Source organism: Bos grunniens, chromosome 5 (assembly GCF_055505025.1).
Source record: "Bos grunniens cultivar Pamir isolate PY7600 chromosome 5, Bosgru_T2T1.0, whole genome shotgun sequence".
In the NCBI taxonomy this organism is placed as follows: domain Eukaryota; kingdom Metazoa; phylum Chordata; class Mammalia; order Artiodactyla; family Bovidae; genus Bos; species Bos grunniens.
The window spans coordinates 10,755,435-10,776,534 of NC_141169.1; the positions used below are offsets into that span (position 1 = coordinate 10,755,435).

The window sequence follows — 21,100 nt, forward strand, 5'->3', positions numbered from 1 at the left end:
GGTCAGGTGGTCTGGTATTCCCATCTCTCTCAGAATTTCCCACAGTTTATTGTGATCCACACAGTAAAATGCTTTGGCATAGTCAATAAAGCAGAAATAGATGTTTTTCTGGAACTCCCTTGCTTTTTCCATGATCCAGCAGATGTTGGCAATTTGATCTCTGGTTGCTCTGCAGTGTTGGAGAAGACTCTTGAGAGTCCCTTGTACTGCTAGGAGATCCAACCAGTCCGTTCTGAAGGAGATCAGCCCTGCGATTTCTTTGGAAGGAATGATGCTAAAGCTGAAACTCCAGTACTTTGGCCACCTCATGTGAAGAGTTGACTCATTGGAAAAGACTCTGATGCTGGGAGGGATTGGGGGCAGGAGGAGAAGGGGACGACAGAGGATGAGATGGCTGTATGGCATCACTGACTCGATGGATGTGAGTCTGAGTGAACTCCGGGAGTTGGTGATGGACAGGGAGGCCTGGCGTGCTGCGATTCATGGGGTTGCAAAGAGTCGGACATGACTGAGCGACTGATCTGATCTGATCCTCTGCCTTTTCTAAAACCAGCTTGACCATCTGGAAGTTCACGGTTCACGTATTGCTGAAGCCTGGCTTGGAGAATTTTGAGCATTACTTGACTAGCATATGAGATGAGTGCAATTGTGTGGTAGTTTGAGCATTCTTTGGCATTGCCTTTCTTTGGGATTGGAATGAAAACTGACCTTTTCCAGTCCTGTGGCCACTGCTGAGTTTTCCAAATTTGCTGGCATATTGAGTGCAGCACTTTCACAGCATCATCTTTCAGGATGGCAACAGCTCAACTGGAATTCCATCACCTCCACTAGCTTTGTTCGTAGTGATGCTTTCTAAGGCCCACTTGACTTCACATTCCAGGATGTCTGGCTCTAGGTCAGTGATCACACCATCGTGATTATCTGGGTCATGAAGATCTTTTTAGTACAGTTCTTCTGTATGTTCTTGCCACCTTTTCTTAATATATTCTGCTTCTTTTAGGTCCATACCATTTCTGTCCTTTATCGAGCCCATCTTTGCATGAAATGTCCCCTTGGTATCTCTAATTTTCTTGAAGAGATCTCTAGTCTTTCCCATTCTGTTGTTTTCCTCTATTTCTTTGCATTGGTCACTGAGGAAGGCTTTCTTATCTCTTCTTGCTATTCTTTGGAACTCTGCATTCAGATGCTTATATCTTTCCTTTTCTCCTTTGCTTTTCACTTCTCTTCTTTTCACAGCTGTTTGTAAAGCCTCCTCAGACAGCCATTTTGCTTTTTTGCATTTCTTTTCCATGGGGATGGTTTTGATCCCTGTCTCCTGTACAATGTCACGAACCTCAGTCCATAGTTTATCAGGCACTCTATCTATCAGATCTAGGCCCTTAAATCTATTTCTCACTTCCATTGTATAATCATAAGGGATTTGATTTAGGTCATACCTGAATGGTCTAGTGGTTTTCCCTACTTTCTTCAATTTAAGTCTGAATTTGGTAATAAGGAGTTCATGATCTGAGCCACAGTCAGCTCCTGGTCTTGTTTTTGTTGACTGTATAGAGCTTCTCCATCTTTGGCTGCAAAGAATATAATCAATCTGATTTCAGTGTTGACCATCTGATGATGTCCATGTATAGAGTCTTCTTTTGTGTTGTTGGAAGAGGGTGTTTGCTATGACCAGTGCATTTTCTTGGCAAAACTCTTATTAGTCTTTGCCCTGCTTCATACCGTATTCCCAGGCCAAATTTGCCTGTTACTCCAGGTGTTTCTTGACTTCCTACTTTTGCACTCCAGTCCCCTATAATGCAAAGGACATCTTTTTTGGGTGTTAGTTCTAAAAGGTCTTGTAGGTCTTCATAGAACCGTTCAACTTCAGCTTCTTCAGCATTACTGGTTGGGGCATAGACTTGGATTACTGTGATACTGAACGGTTTGCCTTGGAAACGAACAGAGATCATTCTGTCATTTTTGAGATTGCATCCAAGTACTGCATTTCATACTCTTTTCTTGACCATGATGGCCACTCCATTTCTTCTGAGGGATTCCTGCCCGCAGTAGTAGATATAATGGTCATCTGAGTTAAATTCACCCATTCTAGTCCATTTTAATTCGCTGATTCCTAGGATGTCGACATTCACTCTTGCCATCTCTTGTTTGACCACTTCCAATTTGCCTTGATTCATGGACCTGACATTCCAGGTTCCTGTGCAATATTGCTCTTTACAGCATCGGACCTTGCTTCTATCACCAGTCACATCCACAGTTGAGTATTCTTTTTGCTTTGGCTCCATCCCTTCATTCTTTCTGGAGTTATTTCTCCACTGATCTCCAGTAGCATATTGGGCCCCTACTGATCTGAGGAGTTTCTCTTTCATTATCCTATCATTTTGCCTTTTCATACTGTTCATGGGGTTCTGAAGGCAAGAATACTGAAGTGGTTTGCCATTTCCTTGTCCAGTGGACCACATTCTGTCAGATCTCTCCACCACTGTGTTTAATCTCCCTGGGTGACCTAAACTGTAGGTTAAGGCTCAGGGGTGTGAGGTTTAACCCAGGTATCTAACTCTCAGACTGAGACGACACTCTGCTGCCTCTCACAAAGATCATCCTAGAACATCAGAAATAGATGGGAAAAGGCATTTAAAAAAAAAAAGCCTTGTATTGTTTTGTCTTGGAGAAAGCATCTTAGATCGCTGCTTAGATTTGTTTGTGTTATTGTTACTGTCGTCATTGCCATTGTCACCTTGTCATCACTCTGGTTATCACAGATTGCTTGTTCTTTGTCAGGAGCTTTGCTAAGCAGTTTCCGTGCTATTTGTCATCTAGTTCTCAACCACAACCTTCACAACCTTCATTCTACCGGTCATGTTGAGATGCATTTTTCTTTTTTTTTTCAGATGAGGAAGCTGAGGTTTAGAGAATTTCAGTAGCTTTTATAGGATGATAGAGCTTCAAACCCACATTTGCCTGACATCACATCCTGTCCTTGTAACCATTCTGCTTTAGTGGAAAGGCCACTATGACATAGGAAGGACTCTGACCCTCCCATTCTTGGCTCTTTGGCTTTGTATCATGATTCTACTTGGACCTCAAGCTCGTTGTTTCTACCCTGGGATTAACAGTACATTCTGCGTTTTAAGAGGTTTTTGCTTTGGCTGTGTTTTCCCAAACAAATCTGGCAACCTTCCCCCCGTCCCTGTACTCTCTCCACTTTACAATTTGACTTTTGTCTTTCACTGTCAATTAATATTTTTTGGTCTTTTTATGCCTCTCATTTTTTGCAAGCCACCTCAAATCCATTTGGAAGCAGATGGGATATTAATAATGATATGAAATAAACCTAGATATATCACGGGAATATGGGGGGATGGTAAGCAGTTATTAATAATTCCAGCTGAAAGGGAATATGCATAAAAGAAAAATAGAGTAAAAAAGACTGTCAATCAGTGATACAGGTTTAAATTTACCACTGATTGAATTCATATAAACTTAAATCTATAAGTAAGAAAAATAATTCTTATAAAATTTGAATTTTAGAGATGAGATTATTCCAATAAAATTTTAGCATTATATTTCTTCCAGTTAAGGAAAGAAATGCCACACTTCAGTTTGAAATATAAATTAGAAGTAGGGATATACTACTGATTTGAAAAATAAGTTTCTAGAACCTCCTCAGATAAAAATGTTTAAAGGAAAAAGGAGTTTGGAAACTTAAGGGGGTTAGATATATCTCTTAATTTATGCAGTGCATAAAATTCTCAGTTAAAAATCTCACTTCTAATAATTTCATACTGAATTCTGCTATGCAAAAAATAAATATGAAATCCATGTAGTTTTATTGTGAAAAAAGGCTTTCTAGAAAAATTTTTTCCTCTTCCAGCATTGTAGAGATGAGAAGACCGAGACTCTCACATGGTGCTAAAGCTGATTAGAAAAACCTGATTACCCTGCCTCTCTTCCATAGTGTGAGGGCCAAGGTTAGATACCATGATGATAGAAATGTTCGCTTGCTTCTTTGTTTTTAAGATTTCTTTCCATATTTTATTTCCTTGTCCTAGATCCAGACCCACCATCAGATTTACTGATTTTGGGGCAGGAAGAAAACACAATATATTTGTCTTGGAAACTCCCACAAGGAGGTTTTGAGAAGTTTCAGGTGAAGTTGCTGTCATGCATGATTTCACTCTTTTTTTGTCCTTCTTTTTACATTAATAGCTTAAGAAATTATGATGCCTCTCCTTTACTGTAAGGTTTTCCTCCAAAATAAGTTTTCTATGTGTTGCTTTATAAGTACAAAATTGTCATGGGAGTTTTTCGAATTTGAGTAAAAGCTGGTACTTGACTTTAAATGTACATTGGAAAACTTTGGGTTTTCCAATGGAGACAGATGTGTGCATGTGTAGTACAAAGTTGTGAATAAAGGAATGATGGTGCTGAAGGACAGTGCTTCTGTGACAGCACCAGTCACAGCAAAGATTCCAGAAGTTAAAGCTGGGTGATGTGCTACGATCTTCCTTTCAGCTCCATCCTACAGATGTAGTTGAGTGGAGACTTGCAACCCAGAGGGTAGGAGAGAAAGAGGTACAAAGAAGCTGCTTTTTAATTGTCTGTGATATAAATGCATGCATTTTTTTGTTGCTCTTTGTGGTTAATAATGTAACCTGGCATCAAGTGAGAATATATTATATACACCCAACATCCTGCATTGTATGGTTTTCAGGGTGAGTAAGCTTCTGGAGATAGCATTATTTTTTTGTTTTAAAACTATGTGTTTATTTAAAAAATTATTTATGTGACTACTCCAGGTCTTTAATCTTCATTATGGCATGTGGGATCTTTAGAGGCAGCTCGTGGACTCTCAGCTGCAGCGTGTGAATTCCTGTGGCACCATGTGGAATCCAGTCCCTTGACCAGGAATTGAACCCAGCCCCCACCTTGCACTGGGGGCTCAGTGTCTTAGCCACTGACCACCAGGGAAGTCCTTGGGGATAGCACTGTTGCTTTGTAATCTATGGGGGCAAACAAGTTTTCCACACTTTGGTAGTAGTAGGAGATGGTGGTTTTAGTTATAAAGAAAAGAAAACAACCTAAAATAGTTAAGAAATTTATCATATTAATGAAAGAGTGCCTCATGGAGACAAAGGCAAAGACTGGGTGTTTGGAAAAATCAGAATCAGATATTTAAGGCCATTGAGACCACAGGGATTGTTTTCTTAATGTCTGTCTACTTCTTTCTGCTCATTAGCCTTAATTTATTTTTACTCATTTTTCCTGATGACCAACTTTCTCTGCTAAGCAAACCATGGGATGAGTGGAAGAATGCCATGCACAACTTCTAAGCATAAATGGTATATTATGAGCCACAGAAAAGACAGGTGCTCCCTAAATTCCCAAGGAAGGGACTGTGATTATTCCAAATATTAGACACCCAGTCCAGTTTCAGCCAACTGTTGCAGGCCCCATGTCGTGTGAAAATGATGGCTCTGGATCTATGGATGGTGGGGGTTATAGAGTCATTAGAATTTGAGCAGATACAACAAAAGGTGTTTCCTGAAAGTGAAAAGCAATATAGAATTTAATAATTTATAGAATCAATACATCTAAAAGGAACCAGAGCAGTAAAATTGCCAGACACTTGAAATGAACTAATTAGTACATCTGAGTTTTATATCCGAGTTTGATTTCTTAACAATTACAGTTCAGAATGAGAAACAAGATAATAGTTATTATATGATAGACATAAAAAGAATCCACATTTATTTATTTATAGTAGCTGGTACTAAAGACAAAGAGGGTTGTGTAGTGGGCAGAATAATGACCTTCCAAAGATCCAGCCTAATTCACAGAACCTGAAATATGTTATATTACATGGTAAAGGGGAAGCAGATGGAATTAAATTGGCTAATTAGCAGGTTTTAAAATAGAGAGATTATGAGAGTCTGGATCCAGATGGTGGAGTAGGAAGACCCTGAGCTCACCTCCTCCCATAGACACGCGAAAACTACAGCTACATATAGAATAACTATCTCTGAGAGTCACGTAATGACTAGCAGAACAGATTTTCTACAATTAAGGATATAAAGAGTAGGCCACATTGAGATGGGTAGGAGGGGCAGAGATGCAGTCTAGTTAGAACCCACACGCCCTGTGTGGTAACCCACAAGTGGGGAGTACTGTCCCAACAGAGGTCCCCCTTGAGGAGTAAGGGGCCTGAGCCCCATGGAAGGCTCCCCAGCCTGGGGGACCTGCATGGGTAGAAGAGCCACATGACATCTGGCTTTGAAAACCAGCAGGGCTTCTATCTGGGAAATCCAGAAGGCTGTGGAATATCGAGACCCTCCTCTTGAAGAGCTCTCACACAAACTCACTGATTCTGAGTCCCAGGGAAGAGGCAGTGGCTTGAAAAACAGCTAGGTCATAAGAGAAGATTCATTGACTAGTATTAGGGTGTGTTCTGGAAGGGCAGGGATCTGGTGGAACTTTCTTTGGGAATGGAAGTACTGGTAGGTGCAGCTTTTTTTTTTCTAAACTGTCCTTCCACCTAGCTGGGCAGGTGCTGGCAGACACCATTTCTATCACTCTCAGTCAACCTAACCAACACCATATGCCCTGCCCCAGTGTTCCCTGAGGGTCAGTCCTGCTCACCCATCCACCATGGCTAGATTCTCCAACGTGACTCCTAACCTGTTCCATACAGCAGGTGGATTTGGACGGCCCCAGTGCCCTCCTAAGCAACCCCCTCCTGGGGGATCAGTTTTGTACAACAGTATACTTGCAGCAGTTGCCACTGGGCCTCACAGCCGGTCACACTGGGAACTGGTCCCACCCAAGTGGACCTGCAGTGAGCATGGCCCACGGAGGGCATGCACCGCTCACATGGAAGACACTCCAGGGGCATCTGGGAGGACTGTGCCACTGAGCATCACAGAAAACCTTCTAAATAAAGCCACTCTTTCAAGACTGGGAGATGTAACTGATACATCTGATTGTTGTTGTTCAGTCACTAAGTCGTGTCCAGCTCTTTGCTACCCCATGAACTGCAGCACACCAGACTTCCCTGTCCTTTACTGTCTCCAGAAGTTTGCTCAAACTCATGTCCATTGAGTCAGTGATACCATCCAACCATCTCATCCTCTGTTGCCCTCTTCTCCTCTTGCCCTCAATCTTTCCCAGATTAGGGTCTTTTCCAGTGAGTGGGCTCTTGGCTTCAGGTAGCCAGAGTATTAGAGCTTCAGCATTGGTCTTTCCAATGAATATTTAGAGTTGATTTCCTTTAGGATTGATTAGTTTGATCTTTTTGCTGTCCAAGGGATTCTCAAGGCTCTCTTCTCTAGCACCACAATTCAGAAGCATCGATTCTTTGATGCTTTGAAAGCATCAATTCTATTTGTTAGGTAAAACTAATAAATAGAAATAAACACAGGAAAACTTGGGGGACAATGGCAAGCCTTTCAAATGAAGGAACAAGACAAAACTTCAGAAAAATAATTCAATGAAATGGAGACAAACAATTTGACAAAAGGACATTGAAAGTAATAGTCATAAAGATCTGCACTGAACTGAGGAGAAGAACTGATGGGTACAGTGATAAATTGAAGAAAGAGGTAGAAAATATAAAGAACTGGTAAGAATTAAAGACTGCAATAACTGAAATTTAAAATACACTGGGAGAGTCAACAGTGCATTAGAGGATACAGAAGAATGGATCAGCAGTCTGAAAGACAGGGTAGCAGAAATCACCCAGTAAGGACATAAACGGAATTTTTAAAAATGAGGGTAACTTAAGGAATGTCTGCAACAACATTCGGAGAAGGCAGTGGCACCCCACTCCAGTACTCTTAAGCATACCAATATTTACTTTTTTCAAGGGGTCCCAGTAGGAGAAAGAAAGTTCCAGTTGACCTATTTGAAGAAGTTAGGGCTGAGAAAAATTTCAGCCTGGTAAAGGAACCAAGTCCAGAAAACACAGACATCCAAACAAGATGAACTTGAGGAGACTCACATCAAGACACATCACAATTAACATGTCAGAAGTGAGAAATTTAAAAGCAGCAAGAGAAAACTTAGAAGGGAACCCTCCTTTCAACTGATTAACTTTTAGCAGAAACTTTATAGGCCAAAAGGGACTGGCATGATATATTAAAATTACTGAAAGTAAAAAAAAAAACCTACAACCAATAATACATTATTTGGCAAGGTTATTAATCAGAAATTAGGAAAGATAAGTTTCCCAAACAAGCAAAAGCTAAATAAATTTATCACCACTAAAGTAGCCTTTAAAGGCACTAAGCGAGGCTGAGAGGAGCTACCCCACGTCCAAGGTCAGGGGCAGAAGCCGGGAGAACCGCATGCCCGAAAAGCAGCGGCCAAGAGGAGTTACCCCACATCCGAGGTCAGGGGCAGCGGCCAAGAGTGCCAGGCTGCGATGGTGCAGGAACAGCCGAGAGGAGCTACCTGGCGTCTGAGGCCAGGGGCGGCGGCCAGGAGGACCAACCCCACGTCCAAGGAACCATGGCTGCGCGGGCGCAGGACGGCCTATCCTGAGCTATCCCACGTTGAAGGTCAGGAAGGGCGGCGGTGAGGATATACCCCTCGTCCAAGGTAAGGAGCAGCGGCTGTGCTTTGCTGGAGTAGCCGTGAAGAGATACCCCACGCCCAAGGTAAGAGAAACCCAAGTAAGACGGTAGGTGTTGCAAGAGGGCATCAGAGGGCAGACACACTGAAACCATACTCACAGAAAATTAGTCAATCTAATCACACTAGGACCACAGCCTTGTCTAACTCAGTGAAACTAAGCCATGCCCGTGGGGCAACCCAAGATGGGAGGGTCATGGTGGAGAGATCTGACAGAATGTGGTCCACTGGAGAAGGGAATGGCAAACTACTTCAGTATTCTTGCCTTCAGAACCCCATGAACAGTATGAAAAGGCAAAATGATAGGATAATGAAAGAGAAAATCCCCAGGTCAGGAGGTGCCCAATATGCTACTGGAGATCGGTGGAGAAATAACTCCAGAAAGAATGAAGGGATGGAGCCAAAGCAGAAACAATACCCAGCTGTGGATGTGACTGGTGATAGAAGCAAGGTCCGATGCTGTAAAGAGCAATACTGCATAGGAACCTGGAATGTCAGGTCCATGAATGAAGGCAAATTGGAAGTGGTCAAACAAGAGATGGCAAGAGTGAATGTAGACATTCTAGGAATCAGTGAACTAAAATGGACTGGAGTGGGTGAATTTAACTCAGATGACCATTACATCTACTACTGCGGGCAGGAATCCCTCAGAAGAAATGGAGTAGCCATCATGGTCAACAAGAGAGTTTGAAATGCAGTTCCTGGATGCAATCTCAAAAATGACAGAATGATCTCTGTTCGTTTCCAAGGCAAACCATTCAATATCACAGTAATCCAAGTCTATGCCCCAACCAGTAATGCTGAAGAAGCTGAAGTTGAACGGTTCTATGAAGACCTACAAGACCTTTTAGAACTAACACCCCCAAAAGATGTCCTTTTCATTATAGGGGACTGGAATGCAAAAGTAGGAAGTCAAGAAACACCTGGAGTAACAGGCAAATTTGGCCTTGGAATATGGAATGAAGCAGGGCAAAGACTAATAGAGTTTTGCCAAGAAAATGCACTGGTCATAGCAAACACCCTCTTCCAACAACACAAGAGAAGACTCTACACATGGACATCACCAGACGGTCAGCTCTGACATCAGATTGATTATATTCTTTGCCGCCAAAGATGGAGAAGCTCTATACAGTCAACAAAAACAAGACCAGGAGCTGACTGTGGCTCAGATCATGAACTCCTTATTGCCAAATTCAGACTTAAATTGAAGAAAGTAGGGAAAACTACTAGACCATTCAGGTATGACCTAAATCAAATCTCTTATGATTATCCAGTGGAAGTGAGAAATAAATTTAAGGGCCTAGATCTGATAGATAGAGTGCCTGATGAACTATGGACTGAGGTTCGTGACATTGTACAGGAGACAGGGATCAAGACCATCCCTATGGAAAAGAAATGCAAAAAAGCAAAATGGCTGTCTGGGGAGGCCTTACAAATAGCTGTGAAAAGAAGAGAGGTGAAAAGCAAAGGAGAAAAGGAAAGATATAAGCATCTGAATGCAGAGTTCCAAAGAATAGCAAGAAGAGATAAGAAAGCCTTCCTCAGTGATCAATGCAAAGAAATAGAGGAAAACAACAGAATGGGAAAGACTAGAGATCTCTTCAAGAAAATTAAAGATACCAAGGGAACATTTCATGCAAAGATGGGCTCGATAAAGGACAGAAATGGTATGGGCCTAACAGAAGCAGAAGATATCAAGAAGAGGTGGCAAGAATACATTGAAGAACTATCCAAAAAAGATTTTCATGTCCCAGATAATCACGATGGTGTGGTCACTGACCTAGAGCCAGACATCCTGGAATGTGAAGTCAAGTGGGCCTTAGAAAGCATCACTACGAACAAAGCTAGTGGAGGTGATGGAATTCCAGTTGAGCTATTCCAAATCCTGAAAGATGATGCTGTGAAAGTACTGCACTCAATATGCCAGCAAATTTGGAAAACTCAGCAGTGGCCACAGGACTGGAAAAGGTCAATTTTCATTCCAATCCCAAAGAAAGGCAATGCCAAAGAATGCTCAAACTACCGCACAATTGCACTCATCTCACATGCTAGTAAAGTAATGCTCAAAATTCTCCAAGCCAGGCTTTAGCAATATGTGAACCGTGAACTTCCTGATGTTCAAGCTGGTTTTAGAAAAGGCAGAGGAACCAGAGATCAAATTGCCAACATCCCCTGGATCATGGAAAAAGCAAGAGAGTTCCAGAAAAATATCTATTTCTGCTTTATTGACTACGCCAAAGCCTTTGACTATGTGGATCACAATAAACTGTGGGAAATTCTGAAAGAGATGGAATACCAGACCACCTGACCTGCCTCTTGAGAAATCTGTATGCAGGTCAGGAAGCAACAGTTAGAACTGGACATGGAATGACAGACTGGTTCCAAATAGGAAAAGGAGTACATCAAGGCTGTATCATGTCACCCTGCTTATTTTTATATGCAGAGTGGATCATGAGAAACGCTGGACTGGAAGAAACACAAACTGGAATCAAGATTGTCGGGAGAAATATCAATAACCTCAGATATGCAGATGACACTACCATTATGGCAGAAATTGAAGAGGAACTAAAAAGCCTCTTGATGAAAGTGAAAATGGAGAGTGAAAAAGTTGGCTTAAAGCTCAACATTCAGAAAATGAAGATCATCGCATCTGGTCCCATCACTTCATGGTAAATAGATGGAGAAACAGTGGAAACAGTGTCAGACTTTATTTTTTTGGGCTCCAAAATCAGATGGTGACTGCAGCCATGAAATTAAAAGATGCTTACTCCTTGGAAGGAAAGTTATGTCCAACCTAGATAGCATATTGAAAAGCAGAGACATTACTTTGCCAACAAAGGTCCGTCTAGTTAAGGCTATGGTTTTTCCAGTGGTCATGTATGGATGTGAGAGTTGGACTATGAAGAAGGCTGAGTGCTGAAGAATTGATGCTTTTGAACTGTGGTGTTGGAGAAGACTCTTGAGAGTCCCTTGGACTGCAAGGAGATCAGCCCTGGGATTTCGTTGGAAGGACTGATGCTAAAGCTGAAGCTCCAGTACTTTGGCCACCTCATGTGAAGAGTTGACTCATTGGAAAAGACTGTGATGCTGGGAGGGATTGGGGGCAGGAGGAGAAGGGGACGACCGAGGATGAGATGGCTGGATGGCATCACTGACTCTATGGACGTGAGTCTGGGTGAAGTCCGGGTGTTGGTGATGGACAGGGAGGCCTGGCGCCCTGCGATTCATGGAGTCGTGAAGAGTCGGACATGACTGAGCGACTGAACTGAACAGGTGCTTGGCGAGTGCACTCTCCCCAGGTGGGTGGTGGGTCTTATCACCTCCCTGGCACCAGCCACTTGGTTTCCTGGGTGCAGAGTGGGAGCACTGTCTCAAGTGTGCTGTGTGTCTCCTTGGGGAGCTGATCTCTTCCTGCGACCCTCCTGGGGGATGTCAACCATCTTGATTGAAGGAAAACTTGGTTAGCAGCTGGGAGCCTGCTCACAGTTTAGTGGAGGATGACGTCTTTGGTGCCGAGATTGCCCCTTCTGGCTATGGCTGTCGCCCGCCTGCCTCTCTGTTTCCAGTGTGGAAAGGGGCCAGTCCGTAGCCGGCTAGCTCTCCTTTGGTATTTGCTCAGTCCTTTGTTCTGTGAGCGGGCTGTCAGTGCCTTAGGATAAAGCTTTCCATGGGAAAGTTCTCTCTGTCTTTTTCTCTTTAATTTTTTTATCTCTCTCTCTGGCTATCCCACAGTTTGGGGTGCTGTCTCGTGTTAGCTCCCTCAGATTGTCCTCAGGGCATTCAGGCTCTGTCCTTACCCTAAGCATGCAACCAATATCTCCCTGTTCAGCCCCCACTTGCTGGTGCCAGACACGGGCATCTGGGCTACTCTGGGAGTTGCGGTTAGGCACGTAATCTGTGGGGTTTTATTTATTTATTTTTTTTCCCTCTTGGTTTTGTTGCCCTCTGAGATTCCAAAACTCCCCACAGACCCTCCAGTTAGAGGGTTTCCTAGAGTTTGGAAACTTCTCTTTCACAACTCCCTCTCTGTGATGGGTCTCCGTCCCTAACTCTTTTGTCTCTCTATCTTTTATATTTTGTCCTATCCCTTTTGAAGACAATGGGCTGCCTTTCTGGGTGCCTGGTGTCCTTCACCAGCGTTCAGAAGTTGTTTTTTGGAATTTGCTTACCATTCAAATGATCTTTCGATGAATTTGTGGGGAAGATAATGGTGGTCTCCCCATCCTATTCCTCCTCCATCTTAGGACTGTGCCCCCACCTTTTTTTTAAAGATACATGTTTTTAATTAAAAATTAATTATTTTTGGATGTGCTGGGTCTGTCTTCACTGCTTTAGGTGTGGGCTACTCTAGTTGCAGTCTGCGGGCTCCTCATTGCGGTGGCTTCTCTTGTGGAGCATGGGGCATGAGCTCTAGGTGCATGGGCTGAGGAGTTGTGGGTTGCAGGCTCTAGAGCGTAGGCTCAGTAGTTTTGACACACAGGCTCAGTTGTTCTAACACATGGTCTCAGTTGGTCCATGGCATGTGGAATCTCCCGGGACTAGGGATCGAACCCATGTCCCCTGCATTGGCAGGCAAATGCTTAACCTCTAGACCCCAGGGAAGTCCTCGGTCTCTGTTCTTGATTTCCATATTATCTACTTAGCATATAGTGGCCAGAGAGAATGCAGGTGACAGAGATATAGTGTCTCTCATTGATTTAACAACCTCCTTTAGATTTCCATTGCCCATCACTTAAAGTCTAAACTTTATGTGTTTATATAACCTTAAAGTGGAGAAGGCAATGGCAACCCACTCCAGTACTCTTGCCTGGAAAATCCTATGGACAGAGGAACCTGGTAGGCTGCAGTCCATGGGGTCGCACAGAGTCGGACACGACTGAAGCGACTTAGCAGCAACCTTAAAGTGGTCTCCAAGAGCTCACCTGATTGGACCTTCATCTAATTATGCTGTCTGCTTGGTTTCTATGCTGCTAGCATGTTGGGCTCTCTTTCTAGTTCCTTTAGCATGCCATGCGCATCCCTGCTGCAGAATTTTTGTACTTGATATTCATTTTGCGTGGGTATTTCGCCTTCAGTTTTGGTCGACTCTTTTCTATCATTGGATTCTCAGCTCCAGAATCATTTTTTGACTATAAGAAAAATACACAATGTTAGAGTTGTGAGTTTCAGTTTTATTCAGAGAATTTATGAGAGCTATAGCCTAGGAAATAGCCTCTCCATAGGTCTGAGGGAACTGTTGTGGGGAAGTAGGGGAGAAGCCCTAATATATAATTTAGGGCTGAGAAATACATGCAGTCAAGCATACATCTCAGTAAAAGGTCACGGTTAGTCACAAGACACAGATATATCAGTTAATGATTTTAGAATGATTTCTATGTATGGGAAAATGTAAGCATCTGGGTTCATAAAAATTCTTCCTGAGATATACTTCTAACTTTCTGATGGGCTTGTTTATCCAAAGCACAGAATGCCTCACCTTGTTTTGCATCCCGAATTCCTTTCAGGGTGTGCTGCAGGTTAATAGCTGCAGTGGCTAATGACTTAACCCTTGTGAGCAATTCTTTGTTTTATATTCTCATCTCCTTGCTTGATTACCTACTCTAAATAAAACCATTCTTTGTTTCCTCTGAGATGTAGCTGATTATTTCATTCATTTGTTTATTGAGTTGATTGTTGTTAGGTGTCACCCTTAGAGTGTAACTCCCCTACAATGGGAAGCCTTTTTTGTCTTGTTTACTGTAAAATACCTGCTGCTGCTGAGTCATGTCAGTCGTGTCCGACTCTGTGCAACCCCACAGACGGCAGCCCACCAGGCTCCCCCATCCCTGGGATTCTCCAGGCAAGAACACTGGAGTGGGTTGCCATTTCCTTCTCCAATGCATGAAAGTGAAAAGTGAAAGTGAAGTCACTCAGTCATGTCCAACCCTCAGCGATACCTAGTACTGAGAATAATGCTTTCCATGTAATAGATGATCAATAAATATTTAGTAAGTAAATAAAACTTTATATAATAGTGTTCCCATATATCAGTGGTCCCCAATATTTTTGACGCCAGGGACCAATTTCACAGAAGACAATTTTTCCACTGACTGGGGATAGGGGGGTGGTCTTAGGATGATGCATGTAATTATGTATGTATTATGCACATAATGCATGCAATAAAGGCATTATATTTATTGTGCACTTTATTTCTAATTACTGCTGCGCCTAATCTAGCAGGAGGTACTGGTCCGTGGCCTGGAGGTTGGGGACCCCTGCCATGTATGATTGGGGTGCTGGAGGGAGGGTATCAATCCTGAACATGGTTATCAGCAAAGGGTAGAACTTGAGATGAACTTTTGGGAACGGGTAAGACTCAGACTCACTGAAAAGAGAAGAGGATATTTTACATGAGCAAGTCTAGGGGGAGCATTCTGTTTGTCATTTGTAAATATCATTCAATGATTGGGGCGTCTTGAGTTATAAATTCATGAAAAATTCTATCCTTTCTAGAATGATTTAATTCATTCCTATACTTAGTATGGGTATTTCCTAGAGAAAATTCAAGGTATTTATAATATTAATTGTAGAAGATGCACATTTTTTACCCTTATCTGTTTGTCCTAATTCTCATATTTCAAGGCAAATGGCTAAAAAGATGATCTTTTCTTGGGTTGGCTGAGGCCATAAAATTATTTGTTTTCAGATGAAATATATACTCCTAGAATTACTTTTTCCTATTTTTATATGAACACTTTTTTTGAGATTGTAATTTATGTATGAAGTAAAACTTATTTCAAGAAATCATGTTAATCTTTTGGATTCAGGTTATATTTATTAACTATATTAACTATCTCTAATAGTTATTCTAGTCTTTCTCTACCAATGAGATTATTTGTTAAATTTTAATGCATTAAGCAACAGTATCCTGGTTGCTTAGCAAAGTGTACATGCATAATTGGGATCATTTTCCTAATCATTTAAAATTAATCATTTCAGGTCTTCAAATTCTGCTTTAAAAGTAGAAATAAAAGAACAAATTGCATTTTCTTCAATTGGTTTCTATTAGATACATGGAGTCCACATAGTTGGAACTCGACAAACCTCTAGTTTACAAATTTATTTTAAAAATTTTCATAATTTTATCTTGAGATCACTGCAATTGATTTCTTTTCCCTTCAGTCCTTCATTAATGCCTTGCTATGATTCTTTGTATGTCTGAGTTTACCATTTCATTAAGGTTATATTCTTCCTCTGCTACATGGTACTTTCTCGTACCATCCTTTTTCATATCAGAAGTTCTCAGCATTCTGTTCACTTTTCCTGTCTTACCATATGCCAGACAAACAAGGTAATTGCCAGTGACACCTTATAAATCAATAAGCAGTGATATGCTTCTCCTCATGATTATCTTTCTTCAGTAACAAAATACTCTTCCCACAAGACAGCGATAAACATGTCTGCCCAGGAAATTTGTTTCTCTGACTCTCACCACATAACGAGTGGTTTTTAAAGGATCATATAATTAAAATTATAAAATGAATGTGATTACTTTCATTTAGATGTATGTTTCTTTTTCTTTTACACCTTGAAATATGGACTAAAGAAGAGTAAAGATTGTGATAAGTAGATTTTAATGAATTAAAAAAAAAATCCCCAAAGTATTGGGACTATCAGATCAGTCCACTGAAAATTTCTAAAGGCAGTGCCAATTCTGAAGTTTTAATGAATAATTGGCCGTAATGGAAGATGCTTATAATGAAAGATAAACTGACATGGATGTGACACATCATTCATTGAGTCAACAAAAACTGAAGTGCCTCCTCTCTGCCAGGTGTTCATTTTTGTTGTTTTCTCTCTTGCTGTTTTTTTACTACTCCCTTGACTGACACTGACTGGCTTCCACTGATACCTATTTAGCAGCCCTTAAAATACAGTCTCTCTGCTGGGACACATATGTGAGTTCTTTGTGAGAGAGGTGGGGGTTTCCCACACTACCCACGTCCTTGACATGACAGACCCAGGTCCAGCTCTATCTTTTCCAGACTTTCTCACTTCTTCCCTCTTGTATTATATCCCACTACTTTTTGCTGCTTGGGTGTGTTTGCACAGAGGTCAGACTTCTTGGGTGAGGTACTGGTAAGTTGGTTCAAGTCTGATCACTCTGTGTGGTCATACGTGACCCACGGGAGATTGTGGCATCTTTGTCAGGGCAAAGGTGGGTACATAGATTACTCTTAGCTCTTCCCAGTTTCCTTTTTCTCTGGTCAACCAGACACATTAGTGGGAACTGGCTGCCTCTTACCTTCCAACTAGAATGTGTCAGTCTCTCCAGCAGACATCCTCCATGCATGGTTATGATACCCACAGGGCCCTCCTCATTTAGCTGGACTGTGGGCAGAAGCACCCCCTTTCCATCCCTTAGGCAGCCAGGTGAAAGCCATGGCATCTTCCACAGGGTCAGAAACTTGGGACTTCAGCAATATCTGCCTTCACTTCCTCTAGTCTTCTGCTTACCTGGAGTTGGAGAACAGGCATGCATGAAATGTTACAGAACAGTTTTTGTTTTCAGGTGGACCATCAGGTAAAGTCTCACTCACATCTATTATATTATCCATATATATATATATGTATATATATAAATAAATCATGTGTTTGTATACACACACACACATACACACACACACACCCCTATATGTGAAATTTAGAAACATTTGGAGACTATTGGTCTTTTAGTATATAAACTCCTATGTTGGTTCACTAAACTTATTGCTGTGTGAATGTCACTAAGTTATCCAGCCTCAACTACCTCCAAATTACTTCTTGGTGAAGGTAGGAAGTATTACAACCCCTATCTTGCAGTATTAATTTATGTGATGTGACTAGTATGGAGTTCATGACAGATCCTTTCTAAATCATGAAAAATATGAATTTATCTCTTTCTCTAGATATCCTATTGTATGACACCTAGAAGGGAAAAACTATTCCAAGTAATTGTATATACCAACAAAGCCAAAGTAAGGAATCTGACCCCAGGTATGGACTACGTGTTCTGTGTGAAGACGGTTAGAGGCAAAGATTACAGCGTATCTGTAATGAAAAACGTGGCTACAAGTAAGAAAATATCATAAATAAAATTTTTACTTTATAGTTTTATAAGAACTGAAAGTATTTTGATCCGATATAATTAAAGCTATTTTTAAACATAAAGCTTGATAATTAAGGAATAATGATGATCTTGATATGATTAAGAAACTCTTAAAAATATGTGAATTTAAAGTCTTTGTCTAAATTTATTGGGAACTACATAGAGTTTTTTTTTAATAATCTGAAGCAAACATGTATATATATATCATGTATCCCACATATATGGAACATATGTACATATATATACACACGTGTGCTATATAACATGTCATAATGTTATAAATACAGTTCATTTTCTATTGAGGTAGGGGTTTGATAAAGAGGAAAACTATTTTTTCCTTCCTTGATGTTTGTAAATTCATTGTAAATCAGTTTCATATTGTTTTTGAGTGGGGAGGAGTGGTAGTATACGTCACCAACAGTTCTTGTGAAAATCTGTGATGCTTACAGGATCTCTTCTCAGTGAACAAATGATAGTGCCAGAAACAATATTACTTTACCAGATGAAGTGATTAAAAATGCAGCAATATAGAAATGCTGAAAACTTTGGAAGAACCACATTTGAAAATGCCCTTACTTCTGGCCCTCACTGCCTCTCTAAGTTACTCTATTTTAGCTATCTGCTAGGTGGTAGCTAACAAACCTGTAACTGTATCATATAAGGATACTTTTGGTTATGAACGCACAGGAGGCATAATTCTAGAGGAATGTCTATTGGCAGTGATTCATGATTTGATTAAGGAAAGATATTTGGGAACTAGAGTCACTTAAAACTCATGTTTATATAGTAGCCTATTTCTCTATTTGCAGAGCTGAGCATGTAAGAGATTATACTTGAATAAATTCAAGGATTATTACATAGATTTGTAAATTATACTATTTATGTTTGCTTTATTTTTTTCATATATGTGTGCAGTTTTTACTTATAGGTATTTACCTTTTCAATAGAACCATCCAGGATTTGTGGCTTAACCTTGAAAGCTGTGAATACTACTTCTGCACATTTAACGTGGAATCCAACAGAGACCAATTTCACTCATTACAAGATTTATATATCAAACAGAACATTTGCAGAAGAATATCTTATTTGGGGCGTGATGACTGAGCACACAGTTACAGATCTGACTCCTGGTGGAATATATAACATCACAGTATACAGAGTGAGAGGAAGTGTTGAAGGGTCTGGCACATTTATCAGAGTCATTGCAGGTATATTTACAAATTCCTTTTGATATTTAAAAACTTCACATTTTGCATATTGTGCTGCTTAAGATAAAATTTCATTTTTTTGAAATTTGAAATTTTACAATGTATAGAATATTTCAGAGGGTAAAAATACTCATTGTATTCTAAGGATTTTCGGGATAATATATGTTAAGATATAAATTGGATAACAGAGTTTTGGCACATAGTCAGTACTCAATAAATACGCCTAATACTATATACAATATCTCATCGAATGAGAGGTCCAGCTAGTAGAATTAGGTGATTGATTTGGGGATCATCCATTCTCCTACAACTGTATTCTTTGTCTTTAATATTCTACTATGTACTATACATATGAAAAAGCACAGTCTTAGGGTGTGTGGAGCGGAGTAAAGATTATGAGTATGGAAACACACATACTATAAGTCAAATTAAGAGGTGAAGCAATGGAAGTATTTCAGTCTTGTTGTGGTTGCACAGCAAGGGAATGATTACCTTTATTGAACGGATGGAAAAGTCTCTCCAGGGCTGCAAAAAGACAAGGAGTTTCCTAATCAAACTAGGGGGCTTGTGGGGTGTGTGGAAAGGAGGATTCTGAGAGAGGGAATAGTCTGTGCAAAATTATGGAGGTGTAAATGATATGGTGTGTTTGTGGAATTTTAAGCAATTCAGCATTGCAAGATTTTGTTTCTATGTGAGAAGAGAACAAAATCCTATTCTGAGTAATTTAAAGCATCATTTTTTATATCCAAATGAAGTTGTTAAACCTATTAATATTTAAATTTTCATAAGAGGACAAGATTGCAGTAATACTGATAACCAATGAGACTACATTTAAATGACCTTTAAGGCTATGTATATGACAGATGAGCCAAAGCAGACATGTGATGATAACTCAGTCTATAGACATTTGTTATGTGGATGTCACACTATGTTAGTTTCTTGTGGTTCTGTAACAAATTGCCACAAGCTTTGTGGCTTAAAATAACACAAATTGACTGTCAGAGTTCTATAGGTCATAAGTTTCTAATCAGGCTAAAATCAAGATTGGGAGGCTCTAGGGAAGAGTCCTTTTCTTTGATCATTCAGGTTATTTGGAGAATTCTGTTCTTGTGGCTGTAGGACTGAGGTTATACACAGGTTAAACCTTGCTGGCTGTCAGCTGAGATCTGATCCCCCTCTAGTGAATATCTCATTCCTTGGCTTGTGACCTTCTTCCTCTATCTTCAAAGACAATAAAACAGAATTGGATTGCACTCGTGTTTCAACTCTCTTTCCATTTTTACCGTTACATCAGACTCTTCTGCCTTTCTCTTCTACTTTTAAGGGCCTTATGATTAGATTGGGCCCACTTAGATAATCTAGATTGCTCTCCTTGTTTTAAGGTTCACATTCTTAATTCCATCTGCAAAGTCCGTTTTGCCTGTAATGTAATATATTCACAAGTTCCAGGGTTTAGGTTGTGGGCATCCTTGAAGGGGGCATTATTCTATGTATCTTATATACTGTTCTCCTAAATGTGATATTTGTATGATAATGAAAACAGGCAGATTTTGCAATTCATATACCAACCGCATTCCTGTATTTGACACTTGCTGGCAACCCACTCCAGTGTTCTTGCCTGGAGAATCCCAGAGACGGGGAGCCTGGTGGGCTGCTGTCTATGGGGTTGCACAGAGTCGGACATGACTGAAGCAACTTAGCAGCAGCAGCGGAGTAATATTGGGCAAGTTACCTAGAATTAAAGTTGATGATCTCTGAATTCCTTATGACTTTTAAATTTTTTATTGCATTTTATATTATATATGTAATAATATTTCTTAAAAAGTGCATGTGTTAAATGATGTACTGAAGGTCTTTTTCTTCAAGATTTTATGATAGGTAAAGTATATAATCAAACACATTAAAACTGGACCCACTGTAGAAGTTTTAGTTAGTCTATGACAAGGTTTCTTAATTGCTGTACTGTTGACATTTTGGGCTGGGTAATTCTCTCTTATGGGAATCTGTCCTGTACATTTTAGGATGTTTAGAAGCATCCCTGACCTCTACCCACTAGATACCAGTTCAGTTCAGCTGCTCAGTCGTGTCCAACTCTTTGCAACCCCATGAAACACAGCATGCCAGGCCTCCCTGTCCATCA

General features: G+C 40.6%; 1 protein-coding gene across 12 annotated transcripts in view; it reads left to right on the forward strand.

Annotated features, from left to right (window-relative positions):
• The window catches only part of PTPRQ (protein tyrosine phosphatase receptor type Q), a 295,980-nt gene that overhangs the window by 36,076 nt on the left and 238,804 nt on the right, over positions 1 to 21,100 (forward strand). For all 12 annotated transcript variants that reach the window (XM_086398851.1, XM_086398846.1, XM_086398848.1 and 9 more), the window contains exons 16-18: positions 4,050 to 4,147; positions 17,553 to 17,718; positions 18,700 to 18,960. In XM_086398851.1, coding sequence (XP_086254977.1) covers positions 4,050 to 4,147; positions 17,553 to 17,718; positions 18,700 to 18,960 — 525 coding nt within the window. The remainder of the gene's footprint in view (positions 1 to 4,049; positions 4,148 to 17,552; positions 17,719 to 18,699; positions 18,961 to 21,100) is intronic.